General features: G+C 45.4%; 2 protein-coding genes across 2 annotated transcripts in view; both read left to right on the top strand.

The window, feature by feature from the left end:
- LOC147683239 (uncharacterized) overlaps nucleotides 1–18,715 on the top strand; it is a 64,567-nt gene extending 45,852 nt beyond the window's left edge. The window contains exons 3-6 of the mRNA XM_086944672.1: nucleotides 5,331–5,413; nucleotides 7,603–7,893; nucleotides 8,197–8,800; nucleotides 18,439–18,715. Of these exons, the coding sequence (XP_086800798.1) occupies nucleotides 5,331–5,413; nucleotides 7,603–7,893; nucleotides 8,197–8,800; nucleotides 18,439–18,715 (1,255 nt within the window). The remainder of the gene's footprint in view (nucleotides 1–5,330; nucleotides 5,414–7,602; nucleotides 7,894–8,196; nucleotides 8,801–18,438) is intronic.
- SLC9A9 (solute carrier family 9 member A9) overlaps nucleotides 1–19,193 on the top strand; it is a 3,064,289-nt gene that overhangs the window by 277,803 nt on the left and 2,767,293 nt on the right. The gene's annotated exons all lie outside the window — the stretch shown is intronic.

The raw sequence follows: 19,193 nt of genomic DNA, 5'->3' as shown, positions 1-19,193 counted from the left end.
GCGTAAACAGGTGTGGCAGAATTGCCCATAGATGTTCCAGACATCCAGGGGGCGGACACCTAATCAGGTGTCGCTGCTTTTGTCATTTGTATCCTCCCATGGCTACTGGCCCCTTTACTTCGAGTATTACACAGTAGATGTTATTTAGACTGTGAGCACTATTTTCTTTACTGAGGTTCTCCAACTGCCTTCTCTACTCCCCCCTCCCTCCCGTTGCCTGTACCTTTTCACCCCCTCCCTCCCGTTGTACGTGATGACTATTGTTTGCAATGCAATAGGTCTCGCGTAAATGTGAGTCCTATTGCATTGCAAACGCTTGTTTATATATGACGACATGTAGTTGCGACGTCAGAGTTCAAGTTATTGAACACATCAATTGCCAAATAATTACAGCTGTCAGTTTTTTACAGCTTCAGGCAGTTCTGTGATGCAGTGGTTGTGGGAATTACTTCAAACGCTGGTGTACATCTTATGATGAAGGATGTTTTTAAAGCTATATAGAGACAAGTAACGTCTCAAGAGGCTGTGGTGGAAGAAGAGAACATAATTAGAAACACCACACAGAGTTATCAAGGAATATTCTCGAAATGTGCTTGTGCTGACTGGAGGCCTTTAGGGGCTCTAGTCTATTTTGTATCCATAATGTGCGTAACTGGGAGCCACTTTTAAATTTACATTAGCTGTGAATCGATCTAAACTTCAGAACTCTGCCCCCCCCCACACTTTTTGGCTCACTGCCCTCAGCAATGTCCCATTAGGAAGAATTCCATCTTCAGATTTTAGCCTGTGTTTTTGCTCAGTCGGATGTGATGTTTGGGATTACCACACACTTCCTGTGTGTTGACAGTAATCGTTATTTTTTTTTTACAAATCTCTAGTTTTATATGTGAAATGCATACAAAAGTCAATACTACAGCATTTAGTCGCATAAAACAAAGCCATCTCCGCCAGAGTCCCACTGCCCCCACCGTTTCACATTGTTGGCAGTAATCTTGAATCGTTGCCCATGTTAGATGTTGTACCTCCATCGGGGGAAGATGAGAATGTTTGAGGCGCCATGGTATACATGGCCACCAGTGAAAGGTGGAGGTGATCAGTCACATGTCTAGACACTCAGACCTTACTCCGTTGCAGTTACTTGATGTTGGATGGACAGAAGTAAACCCTGGGATGCTGAGATACCTTTGGCTAATGGTGCCATGAATCAATTGCAAAAAACACAGTTGATGGAGGCACAGGGTCAAGGCTGATTTGCATATAGCCATTGTCTGACCTAGGGTGGTGTGGAGTGCAAAAAAACGATGGATTTAGGCCCAGATCTTTGTACTGGGGTGAATGTAAGACATTGTTCTGCATTCTGTCCATCAACTGTGTTTTTTGCAATTTTCACCCCGAGTGGGCTGGGTATGCTCAGACGTGAGTCCCAGGCTCTCAACATCACTGGAGTCAAGCTATCCAGGCTGAAGAAGGCTGATAGCCAGAAACCGGTTCTTGGATGCTTGATTCCGGTCTAGGAAAGACATGGCTTGGTAGTTCGGGCTGGACTGTTCCCATGAGGCACAGGGTCAAGGCTGATTTGCATATAGCCATTGTCTGACCTAGGGTGGTGTGGAGTGCAAAAAAACTATGGATTTAGGCCCAGATCTTTGTACTGGGGTGAATGTAAGACATTGTTCTGCATTCTGTCCATCAACTGTGTTTTTTGCAATTTTCACCCCGAGTGGGCTGGGTATGCTCAGACGTGAGTCCCAGGCTCTCCACATCACTGGAGTCAAGCTATCCAGGCTGAAGAAGGCTGATAGCCAGAAACCGGTCCTTGGATGCTTGATTCCGGTCTAGGAAAGACATGGCTTGGTAGTTCGGGCTGGACTGTTCCCATGAGGCACAGGGTCAAGGCTGATTTCCATATAGCCATTGTCTGACCTAGGGTGGTGTGGAGTGCAAAAAAACGATGGATTTAGGCCCAGATCTTCGCACTGGGTGAATGTAAGACATTGTTCTGCATTCTGTCCATCAACTGTGTTTTTTGCAATGAATCAATTACCCAGCACTAGCCCCCTGTTTGAGGGGAGTGGGAAGATGAAGTGAGAGGTAGCTGCAGTTATACTTGAGAAAGATTGGAGACCCGTCAGGCAAGCGCTAAATTGAATTCTCTGGGATTTGGTCATGGATTGTCATCTGCTTTAACCTCCCAATGCACTGTCATTGCCTGGTGCAGTCATGCATAGTTTGTGTAAGTCAGATGTTATGGTCAATAGAGAGGTGTCTGGTAGGAGAAGTACAGAAGGCCTCAGTTTTGTGAACAATAAATCTTTCATCATGTGTATGCCAGGCAATGCTGATTTTGCAATGCTGGCACACAACACCTATTGTGTTCTGTCATATGAGAGGAGGTCACTGACGCTCTCTGTGTGTCTTTTCTGTGTGAGTGTCTCCGGGGAATGTGCTTCTTCGCTGGTATGTCACCTTGAATCAGTCCTTCCGACATCCCACTGTTTGTCTGGGTTGTGCTTGGGCACAGGGTGAGTCAAGGGTAGCCTGCCATGTCGCTTTCTTGGAGGGCTCTCTTTTTTGTTAGAGTGGCAGTGGGGCTTCACATGTGGTTGTACCTCCAGTACAGCCTCCAGTGACTAAACATCATGTGCTTTATCATGTGTTTGTAGCTATTATGGCCCCAAGGTGGGCTACATACCGTCGCCCATATAGAAGAAACAGCATTTTGTACTTGCCACTTGTTAAGTGTGCTATGTGGTTCAGTGTCCCTTGACATCATGTGTCAAGTAAGCAGACTTCCTGGCCGCTAGAAGAAGTTGTAAATGTGTTTTGAGCCAAGCAAAACACACAGTTTCCTTCTCTGCTAGGAATGTGCCTAATAAGGAAGGGGATATCTGCGCTGCAACAATTCCTGAAAAGTAAACGCTGGCAACCCCATATGTTGTGCTTGCAGGTCTTTTTACGATCTGGCTGTACCCACAGTGTCAGAGTTACCATTCCTTGTTTTATTAAGTAATCCGTCGTAATCAGTCCCAACTGCCTGTTTCCGGTGTTATGAGGGCAGTTACTAGATGACCCGAGCTAGTGGAGGCAACCTTGTTGATGGTGTCTTCTCTGGCGGTGGTGTCTTTTGGTTGTCTCCATGTGGGCTTTGTTGTGGGGAATCCTTGGTTGCAAACGGCTGGCAGCTGGGGATCGAGCCCAAGGTCATTTTTAATTGTTATGGCACTTGGAGACTTCAGATTGCTATCTGTTTTCTGGATTTCTGTCAGAGCTGGTACTTTGCTGTTTGTTGTGGTGTCTGACAGCTTTGTTTTCTTGTAAGGCCTATATGTGGCATTTGTGCTTTTGGAGTAAATGGCAAAAGAGTCTCCTGCCTTGCTGAACTCATAGGCAGGGGTGCAAGTCTTCTGCTTAAGTTAATGAGGGAGGGCCTAGGGTTTGAAATCTGCCGGTGTCGTTGTCAGGTGGTAAGGAGTGTCACTTCTTCTCTGTACATCAGTTTATGGTGTATAGGCAGCCACTAGATGTCTTTTATGTCAATTTTTGATTTGCTTTTCAATGTTATTAATTTGATTCAGGGTGAGAATGTGTGTAGGTGCAAATATTTCATAGCGTGAGCTGATCATTGTAGTTGAAATTGCATATAGCGCCTACTACCCCTGCCGAAGCATTACAGTGCTTTTCGGCGAGTAGCATGCGACTGAGAAACTCAAAAAGGATTAGTGGTGAATTAGTATAGGGAAATATGAAATTAATTTGAGCGGTGGATGTGAGAGTCTTATTTGGTGATGATGGCGTTTGTTTCAGATGTGGTTTCCACCATGTCGGCTGCTCCAAAATCCTATTTTGTCTGAGTTTGGTGTGCTTGTGTGTGTAGGGGTTGGGAAAATGTCAGCTTGGTGGTCATATTGCTGCAGCAGCTGCGCTTTGCCAATTTCCTTCTCACTTGTTTGTGCACAATGAAGTGTAGTGCTGCTCTTAGCCAGCTGTAAGGCAGTTGTTTTCACAAAGTAGCAGATGGGGGCTGATATAGGTGGAGGCAGATACTAGTCAGTTGTACTCTGTAAGTACTGATTTTGTAGCCATATGGTGCTATTAAAGTATTTATTATTACAACGTCCATCTTGATATATAGGTCTGGGGTGCAGGTTCCATTCTGCTGGAGTGCCCACTTTTCTCCAGCTGCGGTGTGTGTGTCTGTGCGCATGTGTGTGTGTGTGTGAGTGGGGAGCGGATGCTCTGTATGCCTCACTTGGTATATTGGTTGTAGTTTTCATGTCTTTTACTTATATGAATTTGACCTACATACTTTTTTCTGCAACTAATGTGTTTTACTTTCCAACTGTGAACTGCATCTTACAGATGTGATGAGATGTGTTGGTCTTTTAGGCAATCGCTCATTTCTTCAGATGTTTGTGGGTCTGAGTCAATCACTCGAATAGTGATGGTGGTGTGTTATGGAGACAACACTTTTGATATTGCGTATGCATACTGCCATGCTTTATATATGTCAACATTTTAGAATAGGAAAGCAGGAGTTTTTAAGAAGATAATCAGGAAAATGTATTCCTCCATTCACATCTGTTGAAGCAGAGGCAATTTCCGGTGGCAGACAGCCAAAATGAAGCAATTTTTGGCTTTAAAAATCAGGAGTTTCCCGTCTGAATGGGGTCTATTGGCATGTATGGTTCTCTTGTATTCATACGTGTGCATTGGTTTTTCATGATTTTAGTTCTTTGTATAGTTCCTTTCCAGGGACATGTGGTCAGATTTTTGACCCAGTGTCTAAACATGGCAAGAGGTGTGTGTGTGAATGGTGTTGGATTTTGTTATAAGGTCTTTCCTCCTCTTGCTTTCTTCCACCCTGTCTTTCCTTCTTGTTCAGCCGGGTAGCTCTTAGAATCTTCATTTATGTCATAGAATGTTCTGTGACTGCTGTAGGACAGTTGACTCCTGGCTGAGCTGAGGGAAACAGCTCCTGGTGGGGCCTTCATACCATCATCATCTTGGCCTACCAACTACCTTGTACTATCTATCTACCACCTTTGTACTTCAACCTGAATAAATATACTTCATGGAATAACTACTTGGACTCATGAGAGGTATTTACTTTGTAACAGATTTTGTATTGACATTGGTGTGTTTTTGACTGTGATCTTCACTTGTACTATACTTAGATGAGTTGTCTGTTTGCTTGATTGATGTAAGTCACAGTAGCAGCTGGTGTCTGGGAAATGTGGTGCGGTGGCGCAGGGGTCTGTAAGAAAACAAACCGTAAAAAAAAAGATACCTATTGTTCTTGTGCTTTCTGCTCTTCTGCTTCTCTGGCACAGGTTGAAGCTCCCAGACTCCCTTACGGGCAATGCAGATGCTGACCTCCCACCCATGAGAGCAGTGTCAGGATTGGGCGAGTCTGGTTTGTTTTGTGTTCCAGCAGAATCTGGGAGCCTGTGCCTGCTGGTCTTTCCCCCCCAGCAACACAGCTGGGTTGGAGAGATGTCAGTGCGCATGACTGTTTGGCCATCTTAAGGCTGCTGGCCAAACTGTCAGCAGAGCCCACCACTCCTCCTCCCCTATTGCAGTGCTGTGGCCCGCTCCCGAATACTCAGCTACAGAATGAAAAATAAAATGATCATCATTTTATTTTCATTTGCCTCTGTGGGCAGGGGGCAACGCTCCCCCGCCATAGTGGAGGAGCCGCCGCTGGTAAGTCGATTTTTCGCACTTGACCAGACATTGTGCGATTCTGGACAAGTCCCTGCATTGCATAAATGGAATTCAAAACAATGTGGCTACGCAAAATGTAAATCATATGGAATGTGTTTCATTGTCTAGTCCCATTCATTGTGAATCCTCTCTACTACTGATGGGTGGAACCACCCTGTCACCTTTGCTCTAATGTGTCGCCTTGTAACTGTGCACAACATCCCTGTCTTCAGTGCTTTCTTTACAAATAAACACATTTAAAAATAAACACCTGTAGTGCATTTTCACGCATCAAATAATTATTTTTATTTATGGCTTATTTATACTGGAAATGGAGAAGGTTGTGTAGGAAGTTTATTGGCCCTTGGTCCAGTGCCAATGAAGCTTGAGCAGAAGGTGTAGGAGCTACAAAAAACTGCAAATATATCTTCATACTGCCCAGCCATTGGGGCTCAATGATGAAAGGAAGTGGGGTCACGACACTGCGACCCTGAAAAACCATTTCGATCACTTTTGCAACAACAGTGAATTCTAGTGAGATTGTAATTACATTAGGCAAGCATTGGGAAAGCCAAAAGGTCTGTCAAGTCCACCTTTTTTATTTTTTTATTTAAGCAAATCAATGCAACAGGCACTAGATTGTAAAAGTAATAGGAAGTAAAAATGTCCTCCATTGATAGGAGACGTGCTATGTTTGCACAACATTTTTTAAATCGCTACTTGAAAAAATAAAAAAAATAAATGAAATTTAATCCGAGCTCACCAACATTAGTACTGACGTGTACTGCTTTTAGCGACAGTTTGGGGCGGAAGTGGGCTGACACATGGCCCCCTGCTTTATGCTGTAGTAGGTGAAAGAACAATGAAAAACCCAATGGCTGTGCGTGGGTGTGTATATTTGTAGGTATTTTTTATCATGTGTTTCTTCTGAATATTGAGGCTGGGGCAACAGCCAAAGCTATCTGTAGGGCTGACCTAAACATGATGTGTTTTAGCATGTATTTGTTCCTATGCACTTTAGGTGAGCCATATACCATAGCTCCAAATACAAGGAACATCACTTTATAACTTGCCAGGTTTGCGGGGAGATTGTTAAAAGTGCTGTGTAGTTCAGTGCACATCGACATCATGTCTCAAGTAAGCAGACTTCCAGACTGTTAGAAAAAACTTGTAAATGTTCTTTTGAGCCAAGCAAAACATACTTGCTCCTTTCCTGCAAGAACCGTGTCAAAGGAGGAAGTTCTGTAGCTGCACAAACCCCTGGAGAGTAAACGCTGGAATACCTACATTTTGTATTTGCAGTTTTTTTTTGATTTCTAGCTATTTATAGAGCATTGGGCCAGATGCATCATGCAAAGAAATAGCGATTCCTTAATTGCGATTATTAAGGAATCGCAAATAAGGACTCGCTATTGGCTATGCATGATGTGGAATGCGATAAAACAAGGAATCGCTAAAAATCGCTAAATACTTTAGCGATTCCATGTAAAGTAATCGCAATAGTGAAATAACTCCTATCTCGCAATTTGCGATCCCGCTATTTGCGAAATCGCAAATTGCGAGATCGCAAATTGCGAGTTCGCAAAAAGCGGGAGCGTGAAAACTACAGAGTCGCATTGGGAGCAGGCTGATGACATCACTACCAGGAAGTCAATCAGCCCATGCTGCCACCTGTGCACAGTGGAACACTGAGGCAGAAGCTGAGTGCAGGGAGTGAGAGCAGAAGAAAACAAACTGCAGGTTGCTAACTGGTGGAGACAGCCATGTCCCAAACAGCAACAGAGGAGGGAGCAGTGGGCAGGAAGCGCAAAATCAAGTTCAGTGAGGGTGAACTTGACATCCTCATTGAGGATGTCGCAGACAACCATGAAAAGCTATTTGGCAAGCTCTCCCTTAAAGTGCCAGAGGCAGACAAGAGAAGGATCTGGACCAGGATCAGGGACAAGGTGAATGCTGTGGGGGTCACACACCGCAGCATCGATGACCTGAAGAAGCGCTGGTACGACCTGCGCAGTCGTGCAAAGGAGAAGGTTGCTGAAAGGCTGAAGGAGGCGAAGGGGACTGGAGGAGGAGGCCCAACAGTCCCAGACAGCACACCCCAGGAGGACATGGTTGAGGCCACAATTGAGCCAGAAGCAGTGGTAGGAGTGACGATCCTGGACACATCTGGGGCAGCCTGTAGCACACAAGGTAAGATGCATGACTATCAACAGCACAAAGCACATACTGATAGTGCCCAAATGTGATTTAACCTGCAAAAAGAACAGCAAAAATAGTCCAGCACACATTTAACATAGGGAGACCAATGCATCATGGGACTTGTAGTCAGTAGTACCCATTTGCCTGTTAGAATCCAACACAGTAAGCCCAAATGCTAACAATAAGCAGTACAGTGACAGATGAGAGACAGTTATAACATAAAAGTATAATTTTATTAAGGTTGCTGAACTATTGAAACACATGTATATAACATTGCACTGTTTCACATCACAGATGCAGCTGAAGCAAACACTGATGACAGTGATGTTGGAGACAGCACACAGCCCAATCAAGAGACTGCGGTGTCAAAACCTGTGTCACCACCACCCAAAGGCAAGGCACCAGCAAAACGCAGGGCCACAGTTGCACCACTACAGCCAATGGAGGTAGAACAGGATACATCTACCGCACCTTCTACAAGCCGTGAAAGTGCCAGACACACACCAACACCGCAGGCACATGTCCGGGCAGGAACACGACGCAGACCAAGGAGCCCTACTATGTCACAGGAAGCAGGAAGTCCCAATCAGTGGGGTGGCGTGGAGTCACAGATGGTGCGGGTGCAGCGCGTGCAAGCTAGGCACATGGGAGCAATCAACCTGCAGATGACAAAAATGAACACTAACATTACTGCAATGGCTGACAGTGTGAGGGAGCTCACAACTGCAATAGTGGAGGCTCACAGGGAATCCAACAACGCCCTGCTGGAGGTTGCGCGTGTGATGCACGAGGGACACACCACACAGAGGAAGAGGAATCGCCAGTTTCTCACATGCATGGACGCCTATACCAGGTCAAACAACAAGATCAGCACTAGCGTGTCACACCTGTCACGTCGGTCTGTGGGAATGCAGATTGATATGGCCCATTGTTGTGGGGATGTGTCCAAGGCACTGGGGCAAATTACAACAGCCGTTGAACTGATGCAGGCTAGCACTGGTGTTCAGGGCGACGTTACAGGGGAAGAGTGTAGTTAGGCTTCCAGCCTCAGCAGCATCACTGCGCCACTCAACACTGTCAGGAGGAGCAGTAGCCGTAGACAGGCACCTCCCGCTGCATCTAGGAATGCAGATGCTGAAGCAGGAGAAAGACATTTGGGTGTGAGAGGGAGGAGACGGTAAACCAAATTGGAGGGGTGTTAGACCTCATGGTGACGTAACCATGTACAAGACTATCTTTGTGACTGCATTACAAGTCCTTAGTGTGTCTCCTCTGTCCATTGGTGCATGGAGTAAATGTGCTAATGGACACCATTTCAGGTTGTTTTGACACCCCATACCGCCAGCCGTGATAATAAATAGTTCACCTTCAAATGCAAATGAGTGTTGTGTGTCATTGTTACATACCTTAGAAATAATACTGGGACGTTTCCTCTGTCCCTCCGCTGAACTACCAAGATGTGCACGGCATGGTTGTGCTGGGGGCTGGTTGCCCTCTGTGTCGGATTCCTCAATGGGGATGCCTCTCCTTGTTGCTATGTTGTGCAACATTGCACATGCCGCAATTATCCTGCAGCAGGTTTCCGGTTGGTACAGCATAGCTCCTCCAGTTTTATGCAGGATGCGAAAGCGACTCTTGAGCAATCCAAATGTCCGTTCTATTACGTTACGTGTCCTGATGTGGGCTGCATTGTACCTCTGTTGTTGTGGGCTGGCTGGGTTCAGGTAGGGAGTCAAGATGTAATGCCTCACCGCGTATGCACTGTCACCTACAGAGTAAGAGGCAAGATGTCAGAGTCACGTATGCATTGCCATGACTAAGTCAGTGATGTGTATAGTATTGCACTTACCTAGCAGGTGTCCATTGCCAAAATCTCCCCTGAGCAGACGTGTGTGCAAGCCGCTATGGCGGAAGATGTATGAATCGTGAGTGCTTCCTGGGTATTGTGCGACAAGGTCGGTGATGATGTTTTCAGCATTGCACACTGCTTGAACATTAATTGAGTGATATGCTTTCCGGTTGCGGAATATATACTCATTCACGGCAGGGGGACATATGGCTACGTGGGTGCAATCAATGCATCCAATCACGTGTGGGAACCTTGCTACTTGGTAGAAATCCTGTTTTGTTTGGCTCAATTCCTGTGGGGTGGTGGGGAAGGTGATGTGGTTGTTGATGACAGTCATCATGGCGGCCAGGAAGGATTTGAAGAACCGCGAAAGGGAGCTCTGTGATACCCCTCCTGCTTCTGCCACTATGTCCTGGAAGCTACCTGAGGCAAGGAGGTGGAGGCTACATAGCACCTGGACATGAGTAGGTATAGCCTGGCTCCTATGTGTTTGGTGCTGCAATAGTGGGTCCAATTCATCTATTAAGTCGAGTATCATTGCAGCATTCATCCGGTACTTATCATAAATTTGCTCAGCTGTCTGTCCTAACAATGTGATGCGCAGACGGAAGATTCTATCCTGGATTATCCTTCTGGCCTGGCCTGCTGCAAGTATCCTCCTCCTCCTCGCAAATATGTAGAGTCCTGCCATTGTGGAAGGCCACTGGGGCCTCATGGGTCTGTTTAAATACACCTCTGATGTCAGGCAGGTGAGTAGGAATTTTTTTTTTTTTTACCACCTGATTGTGATTCCCTGTAAACTGCTCTTGCAAAATAGCGATTAATGACAGAATCGCAAATAGCGATTTTACATGCATGGGAAAAGCGATTTTATTGCGAAATCGCTATTTGGATATAGCGATTTCGCTATATGATTCGCAATTTATTGGTTTCTCGCTACTTGCGAGTCGCTAAAGGGGTTTGGCCTTGATTCTGCGATTTTATTGCGATTTCGCAATTTTGCGTTTGCGATTTCGCATTTTATTGCGATTTCACTTCATGCATGCCGTTTCTTTACTTTGCGATCGCAATTGGTTCTTCGCACCAGTTGCGATCGCATTTTTGGTTGATGCATCTGGCCCATTGTATTGTATAGTAATTGCATTTGTTAGCGCTTAGAACCCAGTGCATTGAAATGCCTTGTGGCGGTTAGCACGCTACTCTAGACCCCAAGGTTAGTGCTTATCTTTACTGTTAGTTATTGAGAATAATCTTGTGACTCCAATGAAACAATTCCTTGCATTAACTCCAGTTTCTTTGTGGTAGAATACATTAAAAGGCATTAAATGTTGTATATTTGTACCATCTGGTCAGCAGTAAATAACATGGATATCTGTAAAGTGTGCATTCACCCAGAAGGGCATCTTGGCGCTGAATAACAGAGGTTTATGGTTACCCAACTGAATGGTACTCATTTTATCTACGCCAGAAGGATGAAAGGCTGAATGGACCCGCAGGGATTTATACCTGTGCCTATGAGGTCAAACACAGGGCCCCACGGTGGACGCATGAGTCCAAGAAGCCACCAGACCCTGCTAAAATGTAATTTTAAGGATCCCTTTTTAGAAAATCACAATTATTATTTACATTTTAGCAGGTGTTAGAGATGTTGTGAGAGTACAGCAGGGAGCATGGACAAATTACCGTCAAGCTATCAGCCACTCTTCTTTAGGATTACGTGGCAGAACGGAAACAGGCACACATATGGAACTCATTTACGAAAAATCAGCGACATGCTGCAAAAACGCGTGCACGTCTGTGAAATGGGTTCAGGTTACAGCACGTTTTACTGTTGCCTACTGGGCTAATATAATTGGATGTGGATTCAAGAAGCCGGCCTCTCAACCGTGAGGCAATAAATGCAATTGTGGTCATTAAGCGGTCACCCTTTGCACTGGGTTTGCGTTGCTTTTGTAACAAACTCAGCACAAAGCATAGTGGTGGTAGTTATTTTCCAACGCAAATCATACCTTGAGTTGAAAAGTTAGCCAAAGTAATGCAAAGTTTTGCTATGCACTGCTTTGCACTACTTGTCGTCAATGGGGCATACCATGGACGGTACGTTAACATTCCCATGCAACCACCTAGTTTTTGATGCAAATCCCTATCTACTAACAATTGCAGACGGGGGTATGTACCAGAAAAGTATGCCTCCTTGAGGCAGGCATAACAAAGGGGAAATGTTTTAATTTCTCTATCCATTTCAGACTTTAAATGTGTGCGCATTTTACAGCCTACATATAAGGTTGGAATGGCATTAAAGCACAGGCTTTTTGTTGGAAAGATTACCTTCCAATACAACACATATGCTTGACATAACGCACTTACCTGTGCACTGTGGCAAGGATGTGCCCTGGCACATGGCAGGCTAAAGTTTGCCTGCGCTTGGGGAGAGAAAAAAAGCATTGTATCTGATTAGAGATGGTGCTGTTTTTCACTCTACCTTTGATGCATTGCAGAACAACTTTGGTTACTGTGCTACATTGAGTCACTTTCAAGTAAATGATCACCTCCCACCAACCTGTACCAATCCCACAACAACCAGTATCACTCCAACAACAATACTAATAACACAATTACCAGAACCAGTCCCACCACCATATGCCAAACCAATATGCTAAACACCAGTATTACCAACAATAACACCACTATTAAAACAGCGACCATCAATATCACCACCATCCATGTCCCCCACCAATACTAACAAACCACACCACCATCACGACCAGTACCACCCATGCCAGTAAATCTAATACCACCAAAACCGGATACCATCAATACCACACCAATGCTGCCATCTCTAATACCATAGCCTCCAATAGTATCAATTCCATCTCTAGCAATACCACCCCAATACCACCACCACCAATCACAGCAATACCACCATCACCATCAATACCACTAATGTCGCCGGCAACACCACCACCACCTATTCCACCATTACCACCAATATCACCAGTACAGTACAGATTCCACCACCAATACCACACTATCACCAAGAATATCACCACTACTAACCACACCACCATTGCCGCAACCACCACCATCACTACCAAGCGTAATAAAATCAGTATAGCTATAATGTTCTATCACCTAGAAACATTGTCTCTGCGCATCCGTTGTCACATTAAACCCAACCCAACTGGCTCTGCAAGCCTTTATTTTCTTTAATCTTTCATTTTCAGTTGCAAAGTTCATGATTTTGAAAATACTAAAGGTGCCTTTTCATTGATGTATGTGCATATTTTGCAATCTTACAATGTGAATTAATAGTCCTCAAAGACGTCTGAATTTTTATATTAAATGTGCCTGAAATTTCCAAATATTTGTGCGGATTGCCATTATACACAGTATTTTAATGCCTTTGTTTGTAAGCAGTGGGGACTGCGACTGAATAGCACAGGTGGGGTGGGGAGGGAGAGGAAAAAATAAATTCACTTACCTGCCGGCAGCCGCCTCTCCCCCATCCTTCTTGCCACGACACATGGAAGCAGAAAGCACACAGGCTCCCAGACTCCCCTAGCCATGAAGCTGCTGTCAGCAGAATGACAGCAGCGTCGTGATTGGTCTGAGTGGGCTGGTTCACTGATCAGACAGGGACTGGGAGCCTGGGACAGATCTCCACCCAGCTTTACAACACAGTCAGGTGGAGAAATGTTAAAGTGCGCAAGATGGTTTGGCTGGCCCAAGACGGCTGACTAAACCGCCATGCGCACTTATGGTGCAACAACCACTCCTCGCCGTGAGACAGCCCAGCCCAACCCAGTACTAAAACCAAACTGCTGCAGTACAGAAAATGAAATGATAATAACATTGTGTTATTATCATTTTTTTTTCCTTTTTGCAAGTGGGGGACGCTCTTCCGCCTTAGCGGAGAAGCTGCCGGTGTTTGTAGCCGAATAATGGCCACCTCCTCCCCCCACAATGTTAGGTGCACACAGCAGTTGCCAGTATACGATTTCTATCTCATAAACCTCAACACTGGCTTGTCCAATGGATGACCTGGATTTCACCTTCTTATCGCCGTACCTAGTCCTTGGCAGGTGTTAAGATTTTCACAAACTGTAACACTTTATATTGAGTAATTACCTTTCTAGATATATTATCTGACACGTTGCCTTTCTGTTAATTATCTAACAGAATGGTAACTAACTCCCTGAGCCTCAAATCTATATTCAAATCAAATGAGACTTTATTTCGGTTAATATTTCAAACCATAAAAAGTACATACATTGATTACATTTCCAAATTGCGCATCAATACATTATTGAAAAACATTATACACAAATATCATTAAAAATCATCATGATTGTTAGTTAGCAAAAAGTGTCCTTCTGGTCCTGACATAGTGCAGTATTGCTTAAAAAAAAAAAGATCATAGGTCTAAGCAAGTTCTTATTCTCAGTGCAAGTTTTAAAAACGACAAAATATGGAGTACACAATCCTGGTGCAGGAGCTGCAAATAAATAAGGGCAGGTCTAATTTGTTTAAAATCCAATGTTCTCAGCAAATCAACAAGAAAGTAGCGTCTAGGATAATCATAAAACCTGCATATCTATATTCATATTTGGGGCAGGGTGGTGGACTCACCCACTTGGATCTGAAATGGGGTTGTTTTCTTTCACTGCAGATGGAGGCAAAGAGAGAACTTTTGGGGACTTTGCTTTAGACTTTATATAGCAAATGTCGGTTACTATCCTTAGTTCGAAGGGAAGGGGCTTGAAAGGTTTGGTTAGTTTAAAGGACTGGAGGGTAAATAGGAATGAAAGTGTTGCTACATTTACATTCTTGAAAAATGAACCATGCTACACATTTGTTTTAATTATTTTTATAAACCGCGTTTCTCTCTGTCCTAGCAATGCGCCTTCCCTTTCCAGTATGCAGTGATGTAAAGAGGGAGAGAAGAAGTCTCAATATATGCGGAATTTTAAATCTAGAGCATATCCTCCCAGAACCCTCTTTACCAAACCGGAACATATACTTAAATGTATTGTAAAGGTTCGGAAGTCCTAAACCCAATCTTGTCCAACCAAATCTGATACGTTATGTCAATCTAATTGTGTGCATGTTTTCCCACTTATGTTGCCCACTGCAACTGCTGTAACTTAATGCATCCTTCCCAGCAGGGTTGGATTGGGATTAAAAATCGGCCCGGGTACGCATAAAAATATCGGCCCACATCAGCATAATGCCTTCCCTCAAATCGCTGCTTCAGCGTAATTTTACATAAAAAAGTAGGGGGAGGAATGCACGCATCAGTTTACACTAGTGAAACACACCTGAAAACAAGTGAGGCCACTTCTGCTCAGGCCCCCTGCCCCGCTCAGTATGCCTACATTAATGGGAGGCCCAGTGAGAGAAAAGGGGTGGCACCTCTGTTGCTGCTATACGGGAGGTAATGAGCGCCAATCTCCCTCCAGAAAGGCCACTCACACACCCACTGGGCCGCTGGCGGGATAATCGAACAACAGAGACACCGCTCAAATCGGCCCCCAGGCTGTTCAAAAGCAGCCCTCAGGTGGAACTCGAACCCCGGCCCCTCGGGCATTGCCCGCATGCCCCCGTTACCAATCCGACGCTGCTCCCCAGTGTTCCAAGTCACTGCTGCTCAGCCAGTATGAATGTTGTGTAGTGGAATGCTGAAGTGCTTGGTGCGGGTGAGAGCATCAGTTGGAGTGTGTGGGCTGAACAGCAAGGAGGCTGCTGCTGGTAGGGCTATACTTTGGCTTAGCTATCATCTTACCTACTTATAACCAAGATCTAATAAACCTGCTTATAACCTACACTACAGGTACTCGAGATCCTGTCCAACAGCAACCTACTTCCTGGCTAAACCAGGCAGGAAACAGCGTTTACAACACTGTTATTACATTGTAGTACAACGTGGTCGTTATAATGACCGCGTTGTTAGTAAGCTATGCATTTACATCACAAGTCATTACAACGACTTGCTGTAGGGGGCGCAGGTAAAATTGGCTAAAAGGGTATCTTCGATCCATTTGGTTGCCCTACAATTTTCCAAGTCTTTGAGCGTGTCACTTTGCATCTCCACAAAATCAGACACTTTTCATCTTTGTATTTATTGTTAGACAGGAGCGCTTCTTAATAGAAATATGTCTGTGCCCTATCAAATGCGTGAATTGTCTTTTGAGAAAGCCAAGCGTAGATCCATTTAGAATATCTCTAAGAGGACATTGGCACCAGGAGGATCATCTGCAGAATGTTGAGATTCCTCTGGATCATATAAAGACAGTAGAATGTACTTTTTGTGTGATTTCTACATTTAACAAGTCCTCAGTTTGTGCTTACATATGGGCATAGATAGTGCAAAGATTTATGCTATCCTGGGTTGATTGAGATGGTTCCACTTTATGCCTCCTCCTCGGGAACACCCTACAACAATCTTCCACCTTGCTGTCTCTGGATCCTGAACATCCGTGGTTCAGTAGACTAACTATATGTGTCACCCACCCCCCATTAAAAAAACTAGTTTTTGGTTTTTCATTTAAAGTTGGTGATACGTGTTTAAAGAAAGTTCATTAGAGTGAATTGGGCTCAACTTGAGAAAATGTAATGGCTGCTTTAATGTAGGAGCTTGAGGAGTTTCCCCCAACATATCTTTGTATATTAGTTAAAAATTGTGGATTTTATAGACCGCACTCAAGAAAAATTAACATAGGTCAACAAACAGTATTTAAAAACGAAATTTCAGGTTTCCTTGGGATTTCTCACTGAAGGGCTATTTCGTAAAAAGGGGTGTTAATGTGCACATTTATTGCATATTAGGCCAGAACTATTGGTCAACACATGACCTGATTCAAATATGTTTTTTATGGGCAATCCGGGGAATCGCTATGTTAATGAAGGAAAGTAGAAGTTTCCAGTCTCCACTTGCATAGTGACAAATTCTACCAGCTCCACCTTCTTAATGATAATAAAGTGGTACTGACAGTTCTGCATGATTAGTAATGATGCTACATTTCTTTCAACTAGGGGGCGTGGCCTGACATCATGGCCGCCTAGACATGTTTTAGGCGAGCTCCATGCAGCGGCCTATTATAACTTAAGAATCCTTCATTATCCTGGCTAATGAACGATCCCGGACCGTACCCTGCCTAATGTAGACCCCCGCACAATCACCGCGGAAGGTTACGGAGGTGAGGTCATCAATATATTTCCCGGAGCTGCGGGGTTTCTCGGAGTACGTGAAGGTGCCATCTTGTCCAGAAGGAATCGAGGACGCAGAGCTTCCTAAAAAAAACGGCTGCGATCCAGACCACCCTGCGATCTGCCCCTGGGAGTCGCCGAGGTGAGGAGAGCGAGTTTGGGGCTCCACAGCTGTGATCCTGATCCCACTGGCTGAGCGGAGCTGGAGGCCACGATATTGGAGGGCTACCAGAGCTTGGGCGGAGCCCTATGCCGGGACATGAAGGAGCCCTCCTGATCGTGCCCCTGTGCGGAGCTGCCTAGGGAGATGCCGTTCCTGAGGACCGGAGCCTGCTGTGGTTGGTCCGGCGTACGCTGCCGGTGAGTGCCCTTCCCGCATAGGCCCGGGTGGTGGTGGGCCCCGTCTGAAGGCTCGGGCGGAGAGAGGACGCTGTCAGGGCACAGGATACTACTGACTGGTGAGGGGACCCCCTGAGCAGAAGCCAGGGAGATTGCGGGACGGAGGCACAGCCAGGATCCGGCAGCAGCATACTAGGCGCAGCACTGGATACCGGTGGGAAGCATTACCCACTAATGGCATTCCCGTGACAATACTCTGCAAGGTACTTTGCCCAGTTGCGCTGGGTAACTGAAAAAACTTCATATCTTGCTGTTTTGGCAGGACTTAAGGAACAAAATAAATCTCCACAGTAAGTGCTAGTGGCATCTGGGTGCTACCTCTGAGTGGGTCTGTCATACTATGACTTATACAGTCCAATGAGGGGTTGTTCCTGGAATAACTGAAGGACGCCTTGGCGGACAGTACCAGAGGTGAGAACTGTGTGGCTGGACTTGGAGGTTTGTTACACCCTAGAACAGCGCGATCCCAGGGCGGTGGACAATAGTGGTGCTATGATGACTGTGGGAATGGTCTTCCCACTGATCTTAGGCAGATGCAAGACCTGTTGCAGTTCTGAAAGAAAATAAAGACCTGGCTCTATCCCAGAGCATAAGCATTTCTATTGTAGCATGGCTCTCCTTTCAGCACTTATGGTGGTAGTGCACATGTATCTCAGCGCCAGGTTGCCCGTAGGGTTATAGTGTGCTTTATAAGTACTGATAACAATAACAATGACTGAGAGGGGAGCATCCTGAATCATGTGATGTCTGGTGGAAGAAGGTCGGGCTAGTAGAAGAGATGATTCAGGGTCCCACCCCTGTGACTCGGAAACAAAACGGAGGCTTCTGAAGAGATCCTCGAGAGAACCCTACATAAGTGGTGACGGACGACTTGTATGGGCTAGCCACCTTGAAAGACAAAGTGGCGGTGAGGCGGCTAGGAGCTTCCCGCCATGGAACTACAACTAGTTGAATAGTTCGCTTCTGCCTGGTGTCCTGCCAGCCCGGGTTTAGGAGAGTGGTGCTTTAAGTGAAGAAGCACAGGACCTTTCCTGTGGTACGTCTTGGTAAGGTGTGATATAGACTGGTTCCACCTCTCGCAGGGAGGAAGTGAGTGGACTGCCCTGCTACAGTTTGAGGACCAATATGGAGAAAGATAAAACTGCGAAATCAAAATCCAACAAGATCTCAAATTACGCTCAACCCATCTCCCATGGTTCAGAGAACAGAGGTGAAGATCTCAAAATGGAAAGAGGAACACTGGAGGACCCTGCAGAGAACACTCCAACACTGCTGGAAGTTATTAGGGCCGTCCAATTCACTAGGGACGATATGATTAAGAAGATCGACGCTGTGGCCATCGATGTTAATCTATCATGATGCGATCTAAGGAAGGTCTCTGATAGGGTGACGACCACCAAGAAAGACATGGAGGCCCTCAAGACAGTAGTAAAAGATCTTAGTGAAACAGTGGTGGAAGTGAAGCAGCCGGTAATCAAGCTTGACGATCAAGCGGAACACGCAGAAGGTCACTCCAGAAGGGGGAATCTTAATTTGTTGGGTTTCTACAGAAAGCAGAAGGGCCGGATGTGGACCTGCTCTTGAAGGACTGGATCATTCAAGAAATGGCTCCCAAACATTTGTCGAAGTTCTTCAGTGTGGAACGGGCGCACAGAGTGCTGGCTGCCCCTCCTAGACCTGGAGCGCCTTGAAGGACTGGGTTATTTAAGACCCAGCGGTGCCAGGGGACAACACCTGAAACCTTCGTGGGTAACCTGCTCCGGCGTACAAATGACAGAGACACGGGACACTTCCTTCGGCGTCAAAGATTCGAGGTTTATTACTGCAGGGAACACAG

The sequence above is a fragment of the Lissotriton vulgaris genome, chromosome 11 (genome assembly GCF_964263255.1).
Source record: "Lissotriton vulgaris chromosome 11, aLisVul1.2, whole genome shotgun sequence".
In the NCBI taxonomy this organism is placed as follows: Eukaryota; Metazoa; Chordata; class Amphibia; order Caudata; family Salamandridae; genus Lissotriton; species Lissotriton vulgaris.
This window is presented reverse-complemented; position numbering and strand designations above follow the sequence as displayed.